We start from the raw sequence: 26,053 nt of genomic DNA, 5'->3' as shown, positions 1-26,053 counted from the left end.
GTCAAATGCCTTCTGGAAGTCCATATAAATAACATCCATATTCCTAATCTACCACATTAGTAACTTCCTCAAAAAATTCAACTAGGTTCTTTACACATGACTTACCCTTTACATATCCATGCTGGCTCTCTCCCATTAGTTCATATTTGTCTAAATGATCAGTCACCCTGTCCCTAATAAAAGATTCTAGCTCCAAAAGCTTGGTCAAATAGATAGGGTTTTCTTAAAACATTTTAAAGCAGAGAAAGAATTGGAGCAGTTTAGCAAGTTTTAGAGGGTGGGGCAAGGCGGCTGAAAACTTAAACACCCACCAGAAACTCTTAGCGCTGACTCCATTCCCTACCTTGTTTACTATCTCAGGCTGAATCAGATCAGACGCAACCTCGGCATACTGTTCAACCTAGAACTGAGATTTAAATTCTACCTACTATCCATCACCAATACTGCTGGTCACCTGTCTCAATGTCATTGCTGCCAAAACCCTTATTAATGCTTTTGTCACCTGTAGATTTGATTTCTGAAATGCCCTCCTTACTGGTCTTCCAAGCTCCGCAATCCATAAACTACAGCTCATCCGAAACTCTGCCGCCAGCATTCTGTCCTGCTTGCATTCACCTCCTTCCTCGCTGGCAAACACTGGCTCAACATACACTTGCTCCCTGTCCTCCAACATGTTGACATTAAAATTCCTGTGCTGGTCTACAAATCCCTCAATGGCCCCACCCCCACTCTACTCTGCAGTCTTCTCCAGCCTTATATCCCCACCCAAGCACTCTGACTCCAGCCTTCTGTGAATCCCCCTCTCCTTCTATTCCATCAATGGTGCCAGAGCCTTCAGCTGCCTTAGCTCTACTTTCTAAAATTCACTTCCTAAACCCATCCACCTCTCTTTCGCCTTAAGAAGCTTTCTGAAAACCCCATCTCTTTAACCAAGCTTTTGGTCACCTCGTCTAACTCTCCAATAAGGCTTGGCATCAATTACTTCTTTACTCAGTGAATTACCTTGGGAAGTTTATCCTATATCAAAAGTGCTATAAAAATGCAAGCTGTTGTTGCTCTCAGTAATCTGACACTACTCAACTATAGGCAGCTGCATTACACAGTTGATATTTACATGGTCCCAGCAGTACACAGAGTATACTATTCCTTGGAGTGCTTGATCATCCATGTCTGCACTTGTCTTCATAGCCTTTGATCCTGTTTGTAACCAGAAATTTATCTTACTATGTCTTAAAGAAGGAGAGGGAGCTGCAGAGGCAAAGAGATTTATAGAAGGAATTCTGGAGCGTATGAAAGAGTCATAGGAAAGGAGAGCTCAGAGGAGGGAGGGGGTTGTGTAGATCTGGAAAAGGTTACAGAGATAGGGAGGGCAAGGCCATGAAGGGATTTAAACAGAAGGATGAGGAGTTGGGACCAAAAGTAGGTCAGCGAAGATGAGGCTGATAAGTGAGCGGGATAATGTCGGACAGGAAATGGGTAGCAGGGTTTTGGATGAGTTGAAGTTTACAAAGGGTGGAGGAGGGGAGGCCAGCCAGGAGAGAATTGGAATAGTTGAGTTTGGAGGTGGCAAAGACATTGATGAGGGTTTCAGCAGCAGGTGTCTGAGATGCAGAGAATGTGGAGTTGGAAGCTCATTCAGGGTCCAAAAGGACGTTGAGGCTGCGAATAATCTGGTTCAGCCTGAGACAGTGGCTAAGTGATGGAATTGGTGGCAAGGGTATAGAGTTTGTGGCGGGGTTTGAAGACGATGATTTTGTTCTTCCCAACTTTGGCTCATTGAAGACTGGATGTCAGACAAGCAGTCTGACAGCATAGAGGCATTGGAGGGATGAAGACAGGTAGTGGAGAGGTAGAGCTTGGTATCATCAGCGTATATGTGGAAGCTGACCCCATGTCTGCGGATGTTGTCACCAAGGGGCAACGTGTAGATAAGGAAGATGAGGAGGCCAAGGATTGATTCATTGAGAATTCCGGAGGTAATGATACGGGGGTGGGAAGAGAAGCCATTGCTGGAGATGCTCTTGCTATATTCAGATAAGTAAGAGTAGAACCAAGCGAGGGCAGTCCCACTCAGCTGGACAATGGAAGAGAGGCATTGGAGGAAGATGGTGTGGTCAACCATGTCAAAGAATGCAGAGAGGTAGAAGAGAAACCACAGAGGATGTCATTTGTGACTTTGCTTAGAGCTGTTTCCTTGCTGTGGCAGGGGTGGTACCTGATTGGAGAGATTCAAACAGGGAGTTGCAGGTGATATGGGCATGGATTTGGGTGGTGACAACACGTTCAAGAACTTTGAAAAGGAAAGGGAGATTGGATATAGGGGTGGTAGTTTGCAAGGTCCGAGGGGTCAAAGGAGGGTTTTTTGAGGGGGCTGATGACTGCAGTTGTGAAAGGAAGGGGGACATTCCTTGAGGAGACGGAACCATTTACTATGTCAGCTAGCATGGGTGCTAGGAAGGGAAATTGGGTGCTCAGCAGTGGGAGTGGGAGCAGATTTCATGGATGATATGAGCTCAAAGAGGTCGTGAGAGGAAATAACGGAAGGTCTCAATCTTAGTGACAAAGAAGTCCACAAGCTCCTTGCACTTGTGGTTGGAGTGGTTTAAGGAGACAGTTAATAGTTGAGAAAAGAAACCAGGGGTTATCTTTGCTTTCCAGAATGATCTGAGAATAGTGGGTGGTTTTGGCAGAAGAGAGCGAGGCCCAATAACGCTCGATGTGGTCCAGGCAAATCTGGTGATGGACGGTTAAACCAGTTGTGCATTAGAAATGCTCAAATCCTATTGGATTTGAGGGAGCAAAGATTGGGGCCATACCATGATGAATAGCCAGGATGGGAGCGAGTAAATGGTTTTACTGGGAAGAGGTATATCAAAGGTGGAGGTGAGGGAGCAGTTGAGCAAATTTACAACTGCAGAAATATTGTGGCGAATGGAGGGGCAAAGGCTAGGCTGTTGGTCGTTTGAAAGTGCTGCTGTAAATACAGTGGGGAGAGATTTTTCTAGGGATGGATGCGGAAAGAAGTGATGTTGGAAGGGGGTAGGGGGAATGTGGGTGGTGAGGGATACAGGAAGTAGTCGGACAAGAGTCCCCAGTGGTTTAGTGAGTAAAGGCACTGATTCCTGGTCTGCGCTGAGCCCCAATGGTTTAGTGAGTAAAAGCACCGATCATCTAAGTAAATGCCAGCCTACAAAAGAGAACTGCTAATAAGGCCGTTATCAATTCCTACTTAGGATATTAAGAAAATTCAGCTCCATTACAATTCAAACAGCAAATGTCAATGGATTGTACAGTCTCAAAAATGGTTGGTTGTCTCTTACCAGTGGCTGCATAGGACTCCTGTGTGGAATCCTGGACAGGTAGGACTGTTGTTGTCACAGAGGATGAGAATGGGTCAAATCTGTTACTGAAACTCCCCAATGCAATGGCAAAACACAGCACCACAATCTGCAACAGCAAGAAAATCAGAGGTTTGGAATAATCACAGAGAAAAGATGCCTTCATCTTGATGACTTAACAGAGGAATGTCAGTGAACTTACTTATTTAAAAAAAGGACACTATTAAGCATAGAACAGATTTGAACTGCTGTTTTAGCAGATGTGGTATTACAGTCTATTCGTAATTCAAAATCACCCAAATTATCTGACGATTCAACATTTTTTGAGAACTAAATTCCCACTGTTATTAACATTGCTTAATTCTTCTTAGCACAAAAAATTACTTCATATTATCAAGAGGATGCTGTATTTACGTCATTAGATGGTGAGCCCAACCACCATTAACAAGGTTATGAAATAGGGCAGGAGATGGGAGGGGATCAACGGTTTGAGTGGGGTGGTGGTGCTGGGCGCCTAAACACCTAAAAATGTTTTATAAACACCTGAATATCAGGTGGAAAAACAAAAGGGGAGGTTGGTCTTGGAAACTCGTGGCACAACACCACCTAGTGACCAGAGGCCTGCAATACAGCATGACTGGCAACGTTGACGTAGGGTCTTTCCATCATAAATATTGACAAAAATGACACAAGGGGATAATCTCCAGGTTTGCAGATACACCAAAATGAGTGGCAACACAAATAACTGGGAACAATGTAATCAGAGTCAGACGGACATAGATCTTTTAAATAACGGGGCAAATGCAATTCAATGTGGATAAGCATGAAATAATTGTTACAGAAGGGATCAAATAAAAGGGAGTGTGTGTTAAATGGAACAGTGATACAGCATTCTGATCAGGAAAGCAATCTAGGGTTACAGTGGATAAATCAATAAAACTGAGCTCTCAGTTGGGCTGTCACAGTGGGTTAATATAAGAACATAAGAAATAGGAGCAGGAGTAGGCCAATCGGCCCTTCGAGCCTGCTCCGCCATTTAATAAGATCATGACTGATCTGATCCTAACCTCAAATCTAAATTCATGTCCAATTTCCTGCCCGCTCCCCGTAACCCCTAATTCCCTATCCTGTCCTTTCACTTGTGGGCCCAGGTTCAAATCCAGTACAGACCAATGGGACCAAAGTCTGTCCTCTCTGATGCTGGAGATGTTCTGAGATTCTAAGGAAAGTTATTAGATTTAGTAGAATGGTTACAAGGATGAGGGATTTCAGTTATGTGGAGAGACTAGAGAAGCTGGGATTGTTCTCCTTACAGCAGAGAAGGTTAAGGGGAGATTTAATAGAGGTGTTCAAAATTATGAAGGGTTTTGATAGGGTAAATAAGGAGAAACTGTTTCCACTGGCAGGAGGGTCGGTAATCTAAGGACACAGATTTAAGGTGACAAAAGAACCAGAGGAGAGATGGGGAGAATTTTTTTTACGCAGAGAGTTATTATGATTTGGAATGCATTGCCTGAAAGCAGATTCATTAACTTTCAAAAGGGAATTGGATATACACTTGAAAAGGGAACATTTGCAGGGGTATGGGGAAAGAGCAGGGGAGTGGGACTGATTGGATAGCTCTTTTAAAGAGCAAGCATAGGCATGATGGGCTGAATAGCCTCCTTCTGTGCTGTATGACTCTATGATTCTAACTGTGAGCAGTACTTGGCTACGGTGAAAAAAGCAAATAGGCAATTAGGTTACATTAACAAATGGATAGAATCTAAAAAGGCTGTATTGTTGTATAAAGCATTGGTCAGGCCCCATCTGGAGTATTGTGTACATTTTTTGCCACCTAATCACAAGAATGATATTAATGCCTTTGAGAAGGTTAAGGGCAAGAAATAAAATGCTTCCATGTATCAGAAATTTTAGTTATGAGAATAGGTAAAGATATTGCAGTTGCTTTCTTTGGAAAAGAGGAGACTTCAAGTTAATGCAAATTTTCCAAATTAGAGGGAAAATTACAAAATTGATCCAGGCATATTGCTCACAAAGATGAAGCACCAAGTTTACATCTGTAAAGAAAGAATGAATCCGGTAATAGAAAAGTGCTGCTGTAAACTTTATAGAGCAGGCGAGTGGGAGGTGGGGAAGAGGGACTAACTAGTCCTGAGATTAATGGAAATTTGGACATTATTTTGTGGAAGTATTTTAGGAACACTAACCTATACTTACGCTACATGAGGTAATGTTGGTCCACCAAAAAAGACCTGACAGAATTACACATCCAGTAATGTTGAAATGGGATACCAACAATTGGGGATGTGAAACCAAACATTAAATCCACAAAGACTGCCAAGTAAAAAAAACGTAGACACTAGAGGTGGCCATGTCATGCTTCTGAGAAAAGCAGGACAGACACCAGAAATGACTGTAGTACAGGGAAAGCACTCTGACACTTAGTACGGTGCAGAGAACCATTTAAGATGACATCTTAAATTCCAGAAAACACAAAAAATGAAGAGAAGACTATTTGCTGAACCAGGATGCAGCAAAGATGTGGTCAAAGCCAGCAGTTGGGAAAAACTCCACTCAGTAGGCACATTTCTTTTATACAGCATCAGGCGGGAGAAAGGGACACCAACATTCTGATGCTTAAAATGTCTTAAAGGTGCATCCCTTCCACAATTCTCCCTGTGACTTAGTCTCACTCTCGTGTGGAGGATCAGAATGAAGGAGAATCTTCAATGCTTTGCTTCAATTCAATATACCGACAACAGAAAAATCTTTGTCTTTACCATCAGGCATGTGCTGGTTTGTGTGCTGGCCACCTTGCAGGTTCTGGGCATCTTCCCTGCCACCAGAACCTGGAGTCCCTGTAGCTGCTGGAGCAAGGACCTAAGAAATAAAATATTTATCACTCTATTAGACAATGCCATTGAAGCTTTGTGTACTGCAACCAAACAGAAATTATTTTTCCAATTTAGATTTCCCCTTCAAGATTAACCTTATAGATACACAGAAAAGCAAGATGTGGATATCCTCATGAATGATACCAATGCTTCTCCAAGCTAGGCAGACAGGTAGCTTTCTTCTTGAAGGGTGCCAGTTTCATGTTGGAACAAAGCTGACAGTCATCATGTTAATATTAAGGTGACAGATGGTAGTACTGGAGGATGAGTCAAACAGGGTCAGACTAAGGATTCATAAATTCAAATGTTGATCCAAAATCAAAACTGACAGAAAATTACATTTTGCCGGAAATATGGACATGACACAGTTTTAGGTATTTGATATGATCTGTAAGAAGTTCCTTTAATTGTCGCTGCATGTAGATAGTCTGAGGTAGAACTAGCTTTGTATGGAAATATAAATTAAAACACTGTGTTCTGTATAAATTTAAAAGCTGAAGCTGGGGTAGGTCTAAAATGGCCACGCTGCACAGTGTGACTGACTCCCAGAAGGCAGCCTTTGTCTTTCAGATAGTGCTAATGTTAACTGAGCCAGAAAGATGTTGTCTGGAGGTAAGAAGAACACCCATCTGTGGATCATTCAAACTGGAAATGGCCCCATCAGAGAAAACATTAAACGATTAATATGCATTCCAGGCAGATCAAAGGCAAATGGGACATTTAAACCTCTAGCCTGAGAGACTGAGTAAGATTAAACCATGAAAAACATGTTACAGACTGTTGGTTAAGAGACTCTACATTGACTATTACTGAAGAAGATTAGAGATTTAAAGGACCTGTACATAGGTTTGTGTTTATATGATCTACCTGTTTAATTTCTTTAAATAAATCTAGTCATTTAATTTGGCATGTGAACCCAGCTCTAGTCTGGTGTATTAATAACACCATCTTCCAGAATGACTTGGAGAGACAAGTGCAATGAGAACTAGCAACCTAGATTTGGGCGATTCCTAAATAGTAATAGATCTTTAAAGGTGGCAGGACAAGTTATTAAAGCTTTTAGAAAGCATATGGGATCCTTAGCTTTATAAATAGAGGCATAGAGTACAAAAGCAAGGAAATTATGCTAAATCTTTATACATCACTGGTTAGGCCTCAGCTGGGGTATTGTGTCCAATTCTGGACACCACACTTTAAGAAGGATGTCAGGTGCAGAGGAGATTTACTAGAAAGGTACCAGGGATGAAGGACTTTAGTTATGTGGAGAGACTAGAGAAGCTGGATTTGTTTTCATTAGAGCAGAGAAGGTTAAGGGGAGATTTTATAGAGGTGTTCCAAATTATGAGGGGTTTTGATGGAGTAAATAGGGAGAAACTGTTTCCCGTGGCAGGAGGGTCGATAACCAGAGGACACAGATTTAAGATAATTGGCAAAAGAAGCAGGGGGGATATGAGGAGAAATCTTTTTCTGCAGCGAGCTATTATAAGCTGGAATGCCTGATACCTGAAAGGGTGGTGGAAGCAGATTCAACAGTAACTTTCAAAAGGGAACTGGATATATACTTGAAAATAAAAAAATTGCAGGGGTATGGGGAAAGAGCAGGAGCGTGGGACTAATTGGATAGTTCTTTCAAAGAGCCACCACAGACACGATGGTCTGAATGGCCTCCTATGCTGTAAGATTTTATGATTCTATCTCTGGGAGGGAAGAAAACCACAGGGTAAGTTTGAAGTTGTGATGCTTGGTCAGTCATCAAAAGACAGGGGAGAGATCCTGTGGAGGCAAAAGGTAATTCCAGTACCTAAAATTATGGGAAGTTAGTTTTGTTCATTATCTGGGACACATTATCTAGATATCAACCTAGTGAACAGACTCGCTAAAACATAGTGAATTGGGATTTACTAACGACAGTGATCTAAAATTTGAAAGCCAAAAACCTAGACATTAATAGGAAGATGGGCTAATTTTTTGACAGGAGCACTATTTAACAAAATTTTTCCATTCAATACTATAGGCCTAGTTGGTGGATGGTTTGTAATTGTAGGAGGTCTAAGAACCATATTCAGTGAGGCCAGTAGGGGATTATCAGCAATGTCATCCTTGCTTCTACTCTTCAGATTTTTGAGAAAGGAAGAATGTGCATATAGAAACATCCATTTCCAAAAGGCATGCCAAGCATGAGTTGACATCAACTCAGCCTTTGAGCAGAAGCATGAGAGTTTGTGATTGTCGAGTGATATAAGTAGATCCGTCAAAATGTAACCCCAAGTCCTGACGATGCCAGGGATACCTATCATACACTGGTATGGCCTCCTCAACAATTGCAGAGTGAATGCTTCTCTGTTCAAATTTGGTTGTGCATATTGGACAACTGGACCTGTTGCATACTGTGCACACTGGACAACTGGATCAAGGCTCTTTTACAGAAGGCCTAAAACAATATGGAACCTCTGAATTTTGCTAAGGCAACTTGTGTGAGACACAGAACACCTTGATGGCTCCACCCAGTCACTGAGGAATACCTCAGCCTGTATTTTGGATGAAGCATCGTTCTCGCAATGCCTTTGATGTTCTATACTCTGATCTGGAACACTTTCATGGACTAGTGTAGAGGATTGAGTGATTCCATCCTTTCTTAAAAGAGTCCAGTATTTCAAGTGTTCACAGTGCGCACTTTTTCAGAATATGGAACAGACCATGCACTTCAGAAAGTTATGCAATATTGGAAATCAACATTGATATTAATCTGGAAAGGACCTACAGCAGTATGAATAAATCTATAATCTGATCATTCACATCAATCTACATCAACGATTGGTCAACTGTTAAGGCTTTGATTACAGATAACACACAGAGGTCTCAATGAAGACATAACATGAAAAATAATAAAATGTATTACAAAACTGGAAGTGACATTGCAGAGTTAGAAAAGAAAACATACTTGCAAAAGCTTTTTAAAAAACTGAGACTATAAAATCACCGGAAATGAACGAACGGTGCTGAAATTCTTGCAGCAATAAACCAAACATTTGCCAATGAGAGGAAAATAATTGAGCTGCAATTCTAAATCATGGAATTAAAAATACAATGCCATGTAGGCCTCACAGCTCCAAGCGTGAAGATGTAAACTCTTAAAGGGACAGTGGTCCATGATTTCCCCACTTGGTTGACAAAATATTGATTTTTATGTGGAGACTGAACAGATAAAGAAGAAGCCATTGAGTTATATCACATCCCTATTATCTACCTACAAGCAGCAGAAAGTGAAAATCTGAACAACAACAACAACAACAATTTGCATTTATATAGTGCTTTTAACATAGTGAAACGTCCCAAGGAGCTTCACAGGAGCGTTATCAAACAAAATTTCACACCAAGCCACATAAGGAGGTATTAGGACAGATGACCAAGAGGATGGTTTTAAGGAGTGTCATAAAGGGAGGAGAGAGAGGTAGAGAGGTGGAGAGATTTAGGGAGGGAATTCCAGAGCTTAGGGCCTAGGCAGCTGAAGGCATAACCGCCAATGGTGGAGCGATTAAAATCGGAAATGCGCAAGAGGCAAGAACAGTGAGCATTTACACACTGCTCAACCTGATCGACAATGAAATCAACACAGAATCTGTTTCGGATTAAACTCAGAACTTGTATTTCAGGAATCAGGTTAGAACCGTAATGAGCTCTGGATCAATTGTTGATTAAAACGTAATAGGGAGGAAATGAATATAAAGAAGGCACAAACACGTGGCAGCACTATTACCTGTTTGCCTTTTCCAGATTTTCCACCTTTTTACGGAGTTCGCTGTTTTCATTTGAACAGGATTCCACCCTGGTAAGAAAAACGTGGGACAGCGATGATAAATACTATTGTCAATCTTAATATTCGGGAGAAGGATTGAATGTTCTATCTCATTTATTCTGCTATCCAGGAGAGAGGGCAAATAATAATTTATCAGTAGAAAGCACATGGTATTCCATGAAATCTGCTGTTAAAGAGAGACGGATGTACTATTTAATTTATCTTTCTGAAGCTGATTTTGCTTTTCTCCAAGCAATGAACCAACGTGGTTGATAGAAGTCCGAGAGCAACTTAGTCTATCAGTTCCACTCCAAGCAACAAGACTTTCCTTCCAATTCTCCCTCGCATTGGCTCGGTGCCTCCTTACAGCTAAAATGCTAAGACAAGCAATTCAGACAAATGGGAAGATTGAATCTGCATGCCACCAGTCCAATGTGCAGTGCCACTGTTTCCAAGCCCATTGGTTATCTTAATCTCTTTACCATGGACAAAGATAGAAATGCTTTCTTAGCAACGCTCTGCTATTTAGGAGTGAGACGGAATATTGTATTTCTCTAACCTACCACCTGGAAGAGACACTGGGAAGGACACCTTCTTCTCTTTGGGGCAGAGTTCTGGCAGGGCAAAATTGGAGCCTACCCCTCTGTATCTGACCCAGCCCATTTTCCTGAGTCAGGGTTTATTACATATGCATGGCACGCACCCGCCTTGATTCTTGCCACCAAGAGGGAGCCTGCCAGTGCAAAGGTGGGGAATAGCTGCCTTGGAGCCGCCACTACAACACCAGAAGAGTTGGCAAGGGACCTTAAAGGAGTAGAAGTGTTCTGACGATCAGAAGGAAGGCTCCCGCTGAAGGCCTTGGTAAAGATTGAGGCCATCCACAGGTAAGTTTCTCTGAAGCCGACTGGAGAAGATGCCGCTGTAAGACCCTCTGCCTCCACTGGAGGATCTCGGGGCCTTTATCACCACTTTCTGAGGCCTATCGCCACCTTCCACATGATAGCCCCGGGAAGTGGCAGTAACAGGGGTAAAAAGAAGGAAAATGGACCAGGGACCCAGGCCCTGCGCCCCCGCCGCCATTTCCATGCAGTGGGTGGGGAAGGAGTGACCAGCAGTGGTTCTGGCAGAGGCGAGAAATCCTGGTAGGAGCGGTGAGGTGGTAGTGGGTCTCACCATTCAAATTTTCCAACATTATTTGCTGTAATTTTTCAGGCAGGATCACGGAGGAGAATTCCCCCATGTTATCTATCCTCATATCTCACAGAGACAAGAAAGACAAGATACATCATTTTAACTATTATGCTGTCCCAGGCAGATGAAGCACTCTATTCTATCTGACCTGAAGATACAACAATCTATTTGTGTGGACCCTTTGAGATTAGCAATCAAATAAGTGGATTTTTTAATTAAAAATTGCAGAAGAATGACATGTCACGAAGAACTTGCATTTATATATCTTTCATGTCTTCAGGACATCCAATTTACGGCCAATGAATTGCTTTTGAAGTTTAGTCACTGCTGTTATGTGGAAAATGTGTCGTCCAACATGCACACAGCAAGGTAACACAAACTGCAAATGAACGAATGACAAGATAATCTGTTTTGGTGGTATCAGTTAAGGGTTAAATATTGGCAAGAACACTAAAAGAATTCCTGCTCTTCTTCGAATAGTGCCATGGGATCTTTTACATCCATCTGAACAGGCAGACATTAGTTTAATGTCTCATCCACAAAACTGCATCTCTGACAACACAGCACTCCATCAGTGCTGCACTGAAGTGTCAGCCTGGAGTAGGGCTTGAACCCACAACCTTCTGACTTAAGAGGCGAGAGACACCAAGTGAGCAGAGCTATATAAGAATAAGTGCATTACATACAAAATTATCAGGACTACTGTGCCTTTAAATAATTACAGTCTTACTTTTTCTCCAGCGTATCCATGTATTCTTTCTTCTTCCTTCTGCTCTCCTGGGCTGAGATCTGCCAAGAACAAAATTATTGCAACTTGTTTGCTATCTGGAAGAATCAGGTTTTGAGAACTGATGATAGACTTTCATGATTTTTGATCATTAATATGCACTTCAATTTTACTTATTAGCACAGTACACATTAAACTTCCACAGAAAACAGGAGGAAATCAGCAGCTATCTAGTCATGGACAAAACCCGTCTTTAATCAACTTCCACGGGAAGTTTTCTTTTCCTCTTAAGACTTTCACATCTACTGCAATAACTGATCCAGCATGATTAGTACACATGGATTACTCCAACATTTTAGTATTGCTCCTTGCAAAGCACATACCTATGTAATACTTAATAATTGAGAGAGCTAATTGGTGCTCAGTCATTTTCCGATTTTGCCATCGCAAAACCAGGTTGTTCCTGCATTTCCAATAAGAGACTACATGAAGCCAAGGGCTTGCTAAGTAAGGCAGCGCAAAAGCAATTATGCTGATCTTCCATACCTTGTTCTTAATTTTTCTGCGTATTTTCTTGAGTGCCTTCTCTTCTGATTTGGTGAGTGGTAGTTTGACAGGAACTGGGTATCCTTCAGCAATCAGAGTGCGTTTCTCTTCCTCTGTCAGAATCAAAGGTCCTGATGAGCCTTGCAGCTTCTGAGGGGATGAAGAATTACATTTCTGTTTAAGGGCTTTCATTCAATTCCAACTTAGTCGAGTGGAATATTAACGATTATCAATCATGGGTATGGTTTGCCTCATCCTTTGAATGTGGTTCATATCCACATATTAAATAGGTCCTGGAGGCAGGGAGGTGAAGCAGAGAGACGCAAGCTTAGGCCGCAGCAGCCTGCAATAATTTTCTGGAGCCAGGAAAAGTATTCCAGCTCCACAAAAATACAGGAGTTAAAACTTTTGTGGTCGTTTCCCTTTAAGGACCACTGCCTAAGCTGCTCAACGCTAGTACACATGGTGGGACACGCTCAGCCCATGTGTCTTTTAAAATTGCAACCGGGATCCTAACTATGTCATTAGGACCCCAATATACACGGAAAAGAGGCCTACCCCCGTTTCAGGCTGGCTCTGCGTCTGCCCAGCTGTAGACCTCTTTCAAAATGGCGGCAGTGTTAATGGATCAGTAAGTCGACCGATCCCATTTTGAGGCCATTACCACCCCGTTGACGCCAATTTTGATAAGTTAAAATTGGTTCCACTGTTCTCGACTTCAACGGAAAGTAAAATTGGGCGGGTGTAAATTCGGCAGCCAATCCAATCCAGTCAGTTTCCCACTGAGCAGGTTCGGTTAAAATTACCCCCACCCCCCCCACCCCAGTTTCAGTTTTGATCTCCTTATTTGAATGCCTCCCATCATCATCACTATCCAACAGTGCAGGTAGTGCCCTGCTCCCAGAAGTTTACTAATGTTAGGTTGTCAGTGAATGTTCGTAGCTTCCTGGAAGATCTGACAAAAAGTAGGGATGCAGGAGCACTTATTACTCTGTGTTCCAATAAATATATAGCTTACATGTGGTGCAGTGAGAAGAGGGGAACTGGACAAAGCAGATGGTGTTCGGATTATAACCTTTCCTGTGGGCTGTGGCTGGATGGGGTCTGGTGATTGAACAGAACGTATTGGGCTTTGTCCGCCCTCACAGTCACTGCCATGACTGCTCGGTGGGGTTGGTGGCAGTTGCACAATATCTGCTCCTGCTGCAAAAAAAAGAAAACAGAGTCACCATTTAAACACATAATTCAGTCTCTGCTTCGCAAAGACATCCTGCCTCAGAAAATGTCTCGGGTAAACTGTCTTCAGGACAGAATGAACCAGATTCACAGATGTCTGTGAGATTAAAATATTTACATTATTCCTAGACACACAGCATATTCAATTCACAATTATTTTATGAAAATAACTTTCTTTCAGTGCCCCAAATTTTAAAAAAATTTCCACATCTTCTTTACGTTCTTTGCACTTCACATGGTTATCTGGCCAAGAGAGCAAGCAAGAATCGTCCAATTCAGCTCTGTAACAAATTGGAGCTGCCAAAGAATGGCCTAGAGTGCTAGCCCGTTTTCATTTGTTGAGAAACTTTAGTGAAAAACCAAAACCCACAGTGCAAGGCACTACACCATAGTTGAAATAGCAGAAGCAGAGAAGTCAGGAGACGCCAAACAAATACAAAACTTGCTAATGACATCACCCATGTAGTCAGATGACCAGCCTAAGCTATGAGTTCTGGACAAATTAATTACATGGGCTACAAATGGCAGATGCATTTTAATGTGGATAATAACTGCAAGGTAATGCATTTAGGGAACAGGCAACATGATAGATGGGTACATAATGAATGAGTGTCTGAACAAAGCTGGAAAAAAGTATTTAGTGTATCAGTTCTGATGAAAGGTTATCGTTAACTATTTCTCTCTCCACAGATACTGTCTCACCTGCTGAGTGTTTCTAGCATTTTCTGTATTTATTTCAGATTTCCAGCATCCGCAGTAGTTTGCTTTTGTTTACGTATTTAGTGCATTTCCTGATTACTCACTAAACGTATTCCATGTAAAACTGTTATCGGCAAAGCTGTTCCAGTACAGGAATGCATTTACAGCATGCTGGGTGAGAAGTTGAAAGTTTATTTTAATCCTAAACAGCATTTGGAATGTAATTTTGGATGCCATGCCTTGAAAAAGGCATTGTTGTACTGGAGATGGTTAGCAGTTGATAACGTTAAGGGTAGACATAGCTGATCAAATACACTGAGATACAATGGTTTTTGCACTGCTGGGATCACAGATGAGTCACCTGTGGAATGCAATGCAACTAGTGCAAATTTGGAAAGTTCAGTTGTAAATTTATATTCAGATTCTGGGATTCACCTTGATTATACCTAGGGGTCAGGGAGTAATTTCACAGATCTTATTCCTCTTGGAGGTTTGCCTATGGTTGGGTTGCCTTCCTCAGGAGAGCAAGTGAGTTGCGCAGAGACCAAGCGCACATTGTACACAATCTGTGATGGGAATTAACTCGATTGGTTGGCCAGCACATTCTGATTCTATACTTTCTCCCACTTTTACAAACCAATGGTGTCATTGTTCCATTTTCCCAACAGATGGAATCTGCGCAGCATAATAACTCAATGTCCCTACTGACCAGAATTTGCATAGTGTTACTGATCTGTAACACTATTGGGCAGAATCTGCACACTATCATTGCTTTATGTCCTTACCATATGGAATTTGCACAGCATTATCACCACACATCTCTAATTAATGGTTAATAATATCTTTTTGCATAATATTGGATCTTCAGTTCATGTACAGTTTTTATGACTTTGTTCAATCAACTTTACTTTTAAGTTCCACCTTCTAAATGATTTCCTATCTATGAAAAATTAACTAACTAACTAGGTGTTTAGCACAACTTGAGTAGTTCTACAGTTATAAAGTGTGGAACAATGCCTCACAATATATCAATTATACATCTCACCTTCCTTTGGAGACAGATTGAGGAATTGATCCACCTCATGTGGTTCCAGCTTAATCTTTGGAAGAACCTTCTGTGTGCACGTTTTAGTCTGAAAGAACACAACATGGGTGGTGTGAAATAGTGATCAAAAAGGAAGATAACAAGAGAAGCTGTCCATCTGAGTGGAGGGAAATTCAGACATCACTTACCTTACCTCAGAAGGTGCATAGAATGATCTAAGAGCACACAGTAGAGCAATAACAGCAGACAAAAAAAAGTTTGCAGAATTGGAAACACTGTTCTGAAGGATAAATGTGATGTAATAGGAATAGAAGAGACCTGGTTAAACCAGGACATTGACTGAGAGAGTAAAGTATTAGGATTTAGAACTTACAGAAGGAATTAACACTGCAAAGCAGTTGGAGTGCCAATGTGAGTAAGAGAGGGTATTGCGCTAATAGAAAGAATTTATGTAAATGCTTTACAGCACAGACACAGTAACTTAAGGTCAAGGATAGTTAAAGAAAAAAAGATAATTATTGATTGTAATAGATTTACTAGACAGGTGGAGAGGAAAGAAAGATATTTTTGCAGACTAGAGAGGCCTGCAAAAAGACTGTACATTAATGATAGGGATTTCAACTATTCAAATCTTGCTTGGTAAAATAGCGGAGGAAAAGCTAAAAAGGAATGAATATTTCTAGAGTTAATGCAAAGTTTCTTCCTTACTCAATGTGTCAAACAGCTAAGTCAATTTATTTTGTATATAGCTTTTCAACAACTGGATTTAAACTGCAATGGGGAGAAAGCAGAGCAGTGGAATTAGTTTTGAATTGCTTTAGCAAAGAGCCAGCAAAGACATAATGGGCCAATTGCCATCCTTCTGTGCCATAAAGCTTCATATAATGTCATGTTCAGTTTATAAAGGGTTAATTCCTAAAGCTACACAAAGCCAATGTTAACTAGGACAACTAGGCAGAATACAAGCTATCAAAATTGTGTAATCTTGCATATCACATTCGTTTTGAATCAGCAGGGAGTTGTTGAGCAACTCCCATAACAGTTTTCACCCTTAATGCAAGAATAGTTTGCATTAAATGTGCCCAGCAGGGGGCTTAGCTAAGTAGGCAATGCAGTTGCCACGAACTCCCATACCAAGGCAGGGAGAGAAGGGATTTTTCATTCAAAATGGTAACTTTGATTGACAACTTGACAGCCCAATCCTTGGCATAGAGCTGAGAGAGTGGTCAGAGGACATCTTTTCTCTATCTGTCTCTCAGGAGAAGTCAGTCGAAAGCAGTTTGAGCCTGGAACAGTTAGAGGTCTTGCTTCCAAATTAGACAGAGGAAGACTAAGAAATTGCAGGCTGAGATATGAACACATATGGCCTATAAAAAAAATGGTTATTACTAGTTAGTTCTGCTAATTTGTGAGCAGGTTTAATCCATTCCATGGCAGAGTCACATATTATTTTGTGATATGAGGAACAATAGGAAATTTATTGAATCACACTGTGAAAACTGTATTCTGTTCATTTATATAATTTAATGTAAAAATAAGCCAGTTTCTTGGTTCACAATTGACTCATATCACTACAGTGTGTTCCAGTCCGCTTTCTGAAAACACTGGAGAATGAATTTGGAAGCAAATGCGAGATCACAGTATCCAATATGCTCAAAAAGAGATCTATTGTAATGATCCCTGTATCACGCTATAATTTAACTAGACATTGGGCAGTAAAAGTGGAAGACACAGGGTCTGCTCACAGGACTGACCAGTTACCCTCAATTTGAGGGAATGTCTGGTGTATAACTGTGAAATTTGTAACAGAAAGATTTCAGCCTTGAGGCGCAGTTGGTCTAAAATTATACTTCAATTGTTGTATTTTGTTTTATTTCACTTTTAAGAGAAAACAGTTTAGTATAGGGGGACAGCAGAAGCCTGTGATGTCCAGTACGTGTGCAATGTGGGAGTACCTGGATGGTTTGTGCGTCCACGCTGATCAGAAATGCAGGGTATGTCTCCGAATGCTTGTGCTCGAGCTCAAGGTTTTGGAGCTTGTAGAATACAAAACGAAAGTACAGAAAGAATACGCTCTCTCACATACATAGGGCATCTGTTTAATTAAACAGATGCTCTGAAAACTGTATGTGAATAAAGCTTATGCAATGTCATCTAAAAAGCTTATGAAATGCCATCTAGCTTTTCTTCTAATAATTTTAAAAAGCAATCAAATGGATTTTGTTATAGAGATGAGAAAGCACTAAGTCATTTGGCTAGCTTAAATGCTGTTGATACATCCTGGGAAATTGTGCAGAATGCATATGCAGGATGCCTTCAGCCAGCAGCGTCTCAGCCCTGGACAAACATATCATTTAGGGCATTTAGTAGAGACTGAAACTTTCAAGTAGAAACATTAGGCATTAAAAGATACAAAATAAAATTCAATGGATATATTGAATTGTACTATTGTGGAATATACATTTTTTGGGAAATTTTTAAAATTTTGTTTAAACCCTTCTTTTAGACATTAGCGATTTCAGTGACTGAAAAAAGATAATTGAAGACTTTTAAGAAAGCATTTTAAGTGACTTGCAAGTAAAAGATAATGTGTCACCTAGTGGCCAGAGACTGTAATTGAATGGCAAAAGGAGTCAGTTCCCAAGATCACGATTCTTAGGGATTAGAAAGGCCATTTGGCCCATTTTAATTCATCCATCCAGAAGAGCTCCCCACTGCTGCATCAAATGAAAAGGTTTTAGCCGCACCATGCTGCCTGAAAGTCCATTCCAGGTGTTGATCATTCTTTGCTTGAAGAACCTCCTTATTTCAGTCCTAAAGTTATCTTTTAATAGTTGAACTTATCTTTTAATAGTTGAACTCTATTCCTTTCTCATATCATTTACTACCTTACAAAACTCTATAAGATCGCCTCGCAGGTGTATTCTCTCCAGGCTAAAAAGCCCATCTCTCTCCAGTTTTTCTTCATAACTCAGACTGCTGGCAATAGGCATCGTGCCTCTCGTGCTTCAGTGTCCCCTTGTTTTGCAGTGACCAGAGCTAGACACAGTACTCAAGGTGTGGTCTAATCAGAGCACTGTACAGTTTGATCAGTAAAGGAAGATACAGTTGAGATACTGGATGGGCTAAAAATTGATAACGAGGTATTTGAAAGGCTAGCTGTACTTAAAGTAGATAAGTCACCTGGTCCGGATAGGATGCATCCTAAGTTGCTGAGGGAAGTAAGGGTGGAAATTATGGAGGTACAGGCCATAATCTTCCAAACATCCTTAGATACAGGGGTGGTGCCAGAGGACTGGTGAATTACAAATGTTACACCCTTGTTCAAAAAAGATGTAAGGATAAACCCAGCAACTATAGGCCAGTCAGTTTAACCTCTGTGGTGGGGAAACTTTTAGAAACAATAATCCGGGACAGAATTAACAGTCACTTGGACGAATGTGGATTGATTAGGGAAAGCCAGCACGGATTTGTTAAAGGCAAATTGCGTTTAACTAACTTGGTTGAGTTTTTTGATGAGGTAACAGAGAGGGTAGATGAGGGCAATGCAGTTGATGTGGTGTAAGTGGACTTTCAAAAGGTGTTTGATAAAGTACCGCATGGTAGGCTTGTCATCAAGATTGTGGCCCATGGAATAAAGGGGGCATAGCAACATGGATACAGAATTGGCTAAGGGACAGGAAACAGAGAGTAATGGTGAATGGTTGTTTTTCGGACTGGAGGGAGGTGTACAGTGGTGTTCCCCAGGGGTCTGTGCTGGGACCACTGCTTTTCTTGATATATATTAATGACTTGGACTTGGGTGTACAGGGCACAATTTCAAAATTTGCAGATGTCATAAAAGTTGGAAAGATAGTGAACAGTGAAGGGGATAGTGATAGACTTCAAGAGGATATAGACAGGCTGGTGGCACGGGCGGACACGTGGCAGATGAAATTTAACGCAGAAAAATGCAAAGTGACACATTTCGGTAGGAAGAACGAGAAGAGGCAATATAAACTAGAGGGCGCAATTCTAAACTTTAGGTAAGATGTGAAGCCCTTAGAAAGGATGCAGAAGAGATTTAGTAGAATGATTCCAGGGATGAGGGACTTTAGTTACATGGATGGACTGGAGAAGCTGGGGTTGTTCTCCTTGGAACAGAGAAGGTTGCGAGGAGATTTGATAGAGGTATTCAAAAATCATGAAGGGTCTAGACAGAGTAGGTAGAGAGAAACTGTTCCCATTGGCGGAAGGGTCAAGAACCAGAAGGCATAGATTTAAAGGAGGCATGAGGAAAAACTTTTTTTTAATACAGCGAGTGGTTAGGATCTGGAATGCACTGTCTGAGGAGATGATGGAGGCAGATTCAATCATGGCCTTCAAAAGTGAACTGGATAAGTACTTGAAAGTAAAAAAAATTGCAGGGCTACGGGGAAAGGGTGGGACTTGCTGGATTGCTCTTGCATAGAGTCGGCGTGGACTTGATGGGCTGAATGGCCTCCTTCCCTGCTGTAACTTTTCTATGATTCTATGATCACAATTTGCTCCATCTTGTATTCTACTATTTTGGCTATGTACTTCAACATTCTATTGACTTTGTTGATTGCTGTTCTGTATTGGCTGGACATGTTGAGTTTACTAAGATTCCTCAGTCAGTTTCAACTCCATCCTCAACTATTTCAACTCCATTCACCAAGTATGTGTGTTGCCCATTTTCCCCTCCTCTGTTATACTTTACAGTTGTCTGCGTTAAATTTTATGTCATTGTTCGGCCCACTCACATAGTTTGTTTAGCTCATTCATTAGTTTCTTGGCTGCCTCCTTTGATTCCACTGACCCTCCTAGTTTGGTATCATCTGCAAATGTAACCAATTTGCATTGAGTTTCAGAATCCAAGTCACTAATGTAGATTAGAAACAGTAGTGGTTCCAACACTGAGCCCTGGGGCATCCCACCCAGGACCCGCCCTGCACTCTGACATTACTCCTCCAACCTATGGTTTTCTGCCCTTTACCCAGGTTTCACCCTGATTACCCACAGTTTTGAGCGTAATTAACAACTTTTTGTGTGAAACTTTTATCAAATACTTTTCGGAAGTCTAAGGACACAACACTAAGGTTTACCACAGTTATCTTGGGTTGTCACTTCCTCAAAGAAATCTGGGAGATTGGTCAGGCAGGATCTTTCGTGTCTAAAGCCGTGTTGACTGCTGTTTACTAGGTTGTTGTTATACAGATAATCTCCAAGTTTAATCCTGATAATCAATTTAATTATTGTACACTTAATGGAAGTAAAACTAATGGATTTGTAATTGCCTATGTCTGCTTTGTCACCCTATTTGAATATGGACACCTTGTTAGCCTGTTTGCAATCTATTGGTACCTCCCTATGTTCATTGACTCCCTCATGATGATAGTCAGTGGCTCACAAATCTCCTCCCTAGTCTCTCTCAACACTGGGATAAATTCCATCTAACCCTGGGAATTTATAAGTCTCTAGTCTTTTCAGCTTGTCTTGAACTTCCATCTCATTTATACTGAAGTCTTGAATCATGCCTTGGGCCTGCTTTTGGATACAGGCATGCTGTTCATATCTTCCCTTGTGAAGTAATCATTCAAAACATTTACTATGCTGTGTTTATCCTCAGTTTCAAGCCTATTTGCATCTTTTAATGTTGTCACCTCTTTGCCAATAGCCTTCTTGCTGCTGTAGAACAGAAATTATTTTTTACTATTCTATTTTGTCACCACAGCTATGCTTTTTTACCTAGGTGTTTCTTTGGCCACCTGATCATCCTTTTAACTTGTTTCCACAAGATCTTATATCTGTTTCAGTGTGCCCTTCTCCTTTCCTGCAGGGCTAGTAGAGGTCATTTTTCCTTGATATTTCATGGTTTAATTTATTAATCCATTTAGGCTCAGGGTTGTTTAGTCTGAGATTGCTGATCATCAATATGTACATGTCCAGCATTGTTCCTTTAAAGGTGTTGCATTTGTCCTCTGCTGAAATGTTGACAAACACCTTCCTTCAATCCATTTGTTTTTAGTTTTTTACCCTCATCTCTTTTGAGTTTAGCCCTTTTAAAATTATAATCCTGGCTCCTAGACTTTGGTATAATTGGGTCCCAGACCACGTTAGATTTGATCATTCTGTGATCACTCTACTCACGGGTTCTACAACTTCCGTTTTCTCTGTCAGTTATGAATAGTAGGTCAAGATGAGCACTGCTTCCCTTAAGCAGATTCATGACGCAGTCATGCATTAAATTTACCGACTGTGATTCTAAACCATTTGGGTTTTTCCAATTTATATTGGATTGGTTGAAGTCTCCCATTGATCTTTTCTCACACACCCTCACCTCTTAGAGCAAGTTGTCCTCCTTGTGTTGATCTGGTGGCCTATAGCAAATCTTGTGTTAGCTTCAATTTATTCACTGTAGAGCTAGCTACATAGGGTTTTTCTATTTTAAATATGGACACAGGAATATTTAATGGAAAAAGCTGACACAATAAAGTCTGACCAAAAATGAGGCAACAGCAAGATTTTGTCGGCAGGAGGTGCATGCAGATGGTGAGATTTGCTTTCATTGATGTTTCCTCATTTCCCATAGAAATCCCAGTGTAGAACCACACTCAATACGAAGGGAGCAGAATTAAGGGCGGAGAATCAGCAGCACCACGAACTAGGAATGATGAACTCCAATCCGCACCAGGAGCCTCACAATGCAAAATGTACCCCTATGTTTCGGTAGAATGTCCATAATTTCCTATCAATTAACTGCCAGAATGATTGTGGAGCAAAGCTTTACACGAAATGTCAGCCCATTGTACAGCACCGACACTACTATGATCCTGTCTGATATAAGTGAGCTTGGCAATCCAAGAAGGATTAAATCCAAACTGTACTGTAGTTGTTTTCATTCTTAGCCCTAGGTTATTGCTGTGTAAGATAAATATGGGGATTATTCACTAATTTCCAATATATAATGTATCTCTCTCTCTCGCCCTCTCTCCTAGGGCATAGTTTCACTTTATGACAGCACCATACATAGTGGCCAGCACGACTGATTCACAATGCTCCTGATTTTTTTAGCCCCTAAAATTAATGACAGGAAAATCAGTAGCACTACAAATCAGACATAATGACCTCCATGCTTGATTCTCTAATAAGCGCTCTCATCGAGGAAGATGCCGTTCTGGGAGCAGAGTCTCTTAATTTTGGGGCTGTAAGATACAGGTGGAAGATTTGAGAGGTGATTTTGTTTGGCATTGGATTCATTCCTTCACTAATACCTTGAGCTCTCAATGGCCACAGTCAGCATTCAATGCCATTGATGCAGTCATGCTGACACCCATACTGAAGGATTAATAATCCTACTCTAAATTTGTTGTGATAATCAACAATTGATCATCAGAAGAACATAGTTGGCATATATATTATAAAGTAGTAATACTGTTGAAAAGTCATTTTGCACTATAAAAAGAAATCTCAAGGGAGTGCATGCATCCATTTTGGAAACCTATTGAAAATAAACTGATGACTGCTCTCCCCAAACAACTCAGCAGCTCCTTATGATGTATTTTAGTTTCTGGAATACAAGTAATTATTGTGGACACTATTTTTACCTTATGTCGAGATACTGTATCACTATGGCTCCTTTAATTTTGACACTTCGTACTTGATCTGATAGCATAGCAATAATCAGCACAAGTCTGATCTGAAGAGAGCCTTGTACATGAGAGAACTTATAAATATTACTGCAGTTGCTGAAGAACGTAACACAGCTTGTGATATAAATGATGATCTTGTCAGACAAGTCTTTGCTAATGTGCTTGAAGATGCTGCTTAAACATCTCATAATCCAGCATGGTCTCCTCCAATGAAAGCAATCAAGCCATCTTACATATACATTCTGACACCATTATCAGACCAATTAAATTGAGCACTAATTTTCAGACCGTTATTACCTCATTGCTCTCATCACTGAGATGCTGCACCAAGCTAAAAAAGGTTGATGTGGTGCATGAATACTGGCTTTAGTCATATATTTCCAAATCTGATTAGCTTCCCAAGTAAAGTGTCACAGCTCTAACTTTATCATGTTCATTTTCAAAGAAAGGCTCAACTGCAAGTGTCACCTTGATGAGAATGGGATTTGCATAATTCACTTGCAACTGATCTAAGAATTTGAATATCCTTGACACTGCCTCAACTGTTATGAGATTGTTGGGTTTAGAATTTAATCTGTCACAGAAATCAGTGCAGACAACAATTTAACAGAGTACTTTTCTATCTTCTGAGATGCTCCAATTGCAGCATTTCCCAAAATGTTTATAGTGAGCCAATGAACAATAGCAGAAGTATCTTAATTGTAAACAATTTTACAACACCAAGTTATAGTCCAGCAATTTTATTTTAAATTCACAAGCTTTCGGAGACTTCCTCCTTCCTCAGGTAAATTTACCTGAGGAAGGAGGAAGTCTCCGAAAGCTTGTGAATTTAAAATAAAATTGCTGGACTATAACTTGGTGTTGTAAAATTGTTTACAATTGTCAACCCCAGTCCATCACCGGCATCTCCACATCAGAAGTATCTTAGTAACGATTCCATCACCACTGAGATTTTAAAGCTCTCCAAAGGCAGAATCTGTGATTCTCTGACTCTTGTGTATGTAAACAAGGACAGCAGTGAGTTGCTCAACAATGCTCATCAAATAAGGGACAGCACACAGTCACTGTGCTTGGCAGCAGCATAATGCTCTCATGTTGCTCTCCTGCACACTTGGTCAGATCCCACCCACCCGTTTCATTTTATGTTTGTGCCATCACCCTTTCTTGATGGCAGGACAGCTTGAAGAATCTCAGCAGAGAAACTGCAGGCATCCATGGTATGTGGTTTTTAACAGCAGAAAATAGCCCAAGGGAAGGACTTGGACATTACAATGGAGATGAATCGGAAAGGTGCTGAATAACCGAGGGAATAGAATGTTTATCACTGTTTGAGTCAGGGTTACCTACCATTTCATAAAGAGTACAGATAGCAAATAAAAGGCTGCTGAGTTGCTGAATTTGTCACATCGTCAATAAGGGATTCTTTGCTGTCATCATGCAGTCACTAAGTTATCCAGTATGCATTTTACCGAGGTTGCGGTTAGTGCATTATCTCAAGTGATTTCCAAATATAAATTTGTTTGTCAAATGGAGTAGGGCGTGCGTGGAGACAGGACAAAGCCACTGGCACATTCTGCAAAGCAAGGAGTAGAAATAGAATGTGACATTAAATGTGTAACCTGCCCCTCAGTAATTGACTGTGATTAATTGTACAGTACTTTGAACATGCCATGAACAGCTGCAAGGCGAGCTCCACATTTTCTAATGTGGATGTTCATGATAACGGAAGCCACATACAAGCTGTTGAATTGCTGATTGGCAAGTCCTTCAAAAATTGTGAGTAGAATGCTTAACTGGTCATGAGCCATGCATTTTTATAGAACTTTGCCAATATCAATGCATGCTTGAAAGATGGCTTGATGGTAAAGTTAACTTAATTCAACTTTGATAGCTTTCAGCCACTTCATTTTTGTATCTTTATGATCTACAGGAAACCCTTTAAAGTCTAACTGGATAGAAAGCAGTGCAAACAAGCTTTTAAAAGCTGTCTCTCTTACAATAAATGATAGATCTGCACCTCAAAGCACCATTCATTCAATAATAGCTGCCCAGATATAGGATGAAACCTGGTCAATGTCACTATTTTTCCAGGTAAAATGTCAGCAGCTATAAAGTAGTCTCCATTGCTTTTTCTCTTTCATGGTTCTTTTTAGGTTGTATGCCATCAGGTGACAAATCTAAAAGTAAGAATTGCTTCATAAGATCTGGCAGAGAGACCATTGTAAAGCAGCTGTGGCTCTGTCATGCTCAAGTTTGTGCTTTCGTTGGCACTGCTGACTTCCAAATGTGGCAAGCTGAAAACACTATTCAGGTATGTTTTAATTAATTCACTGTTCTCAGTAAAAAAAGGCTCCCGTTTTATGAGGGAAGCACAGGCATCGATGGCAGACATGCGAACACAAGTCGCTACTGTCTCTGTTGGTTCAGCCCCGATAGGCTGAATTGCTGACTTTAATGCAGCCTTTTTGTTGAATCTAGGGGCTCAATTTTACAAACAAGCCAGGAAGGGGGCAGGGAGGTCAAATTGAGGATGAGAAACCCACTAGTACGGGTTTCCTGGACATCCTTATGATTTTGACCGAAGGGTCTGAAATTGTGGCAATTTTCAATGTCCACAACTCACCCGTTTTTCACTTCTAACATTGAGCCCCAGAGGTGGGCTCTTCTTCATTGGATAGCAGGGTTACAGTCTTCATCAATTTTAACTTCATTGTCAAGTCCTTGATCCCAGCTTTGATTTCCAAAATCTTTATATTGAAATAGCTCTCTATTTTGGGCTGAGTGAGGGCGTTAAAAGAATTGCATGTTATATGTCCCTAGCATAAAATGAGTGAGCATTTAACATTTATTATTTAAATGTCACCCTGGTCCTTAATTATATGGAAGAAACTTTTAGTCTTTTTGAAAATATTTAACTTTACAAAAC

General features: G+C 40.8%; 1 protein-coding gene across 2 annotated transcripts in view; it reads right to left on the bottom strand.

The window, feature by feature from the left end:
- The window catches only part of creb3l2 (cAMP responsive element binding protein 3-like 2), a 76,579-nt gene that overhangs the window by 16,891 nt on the left and 33,635 nt on the right, over window positions 1–26,053 (bottom strand). Inside the window, exons 4-10 of one of the 2 annotated variants that reach the window (XM_067999922.1) lie at window positions 15,476–15,563; window positions 13,514–13,698; window positions 12,496–12,645; window positions 11,953–12,011; window positions 9,993–10,061; window positions 6,122–6,221; window positions 3,321–3,447 (exon numbers count right to left, since the gene is read on the bottom strand). In XM_067999922.1, coding sequence (XP_067856023.1) covers window positions 3,321–3,447; window positions 6,122–6,221; window positions 9,993–10,061; window positions 11,953–12,011; window positions 12,496–12,645; window positions 13,514–13,698; window positions 15,476–15,563 — 778 coding nt within the window. The remainder of the gene's footprint in view (window positions 1–3,320; window positions 3,448–6,121; window positions 6,222–9,992; window positions 10,062–11,952; window positions 12,012–12,495; window positions 12,646–13,513; window positions 13,699–15,475; window positions 15,564–26,053) is intronic. The other variant, XM_067999923.1, reaches the window with a different exon arrangement.

This window comes from Heptranchias perlo, chromosome 18 (assembly GCF_035084215.1).
Source record: "Heptranchias perlo isolate sHepPer1 chromosome 18, sHepPer1.hap1, whole genome shotgun sequence".
NCBI lineage: Eukaryota > Metazoa > Chordata > Chondrichthyes > Hexanchiformes > Hexanchidae > Heptranchias > Heptranchias perlo.
Note: the sequence above shows the minus strand (reverse complement) of the source record. Positions and strands in the feature narration are given on the sequence as shown.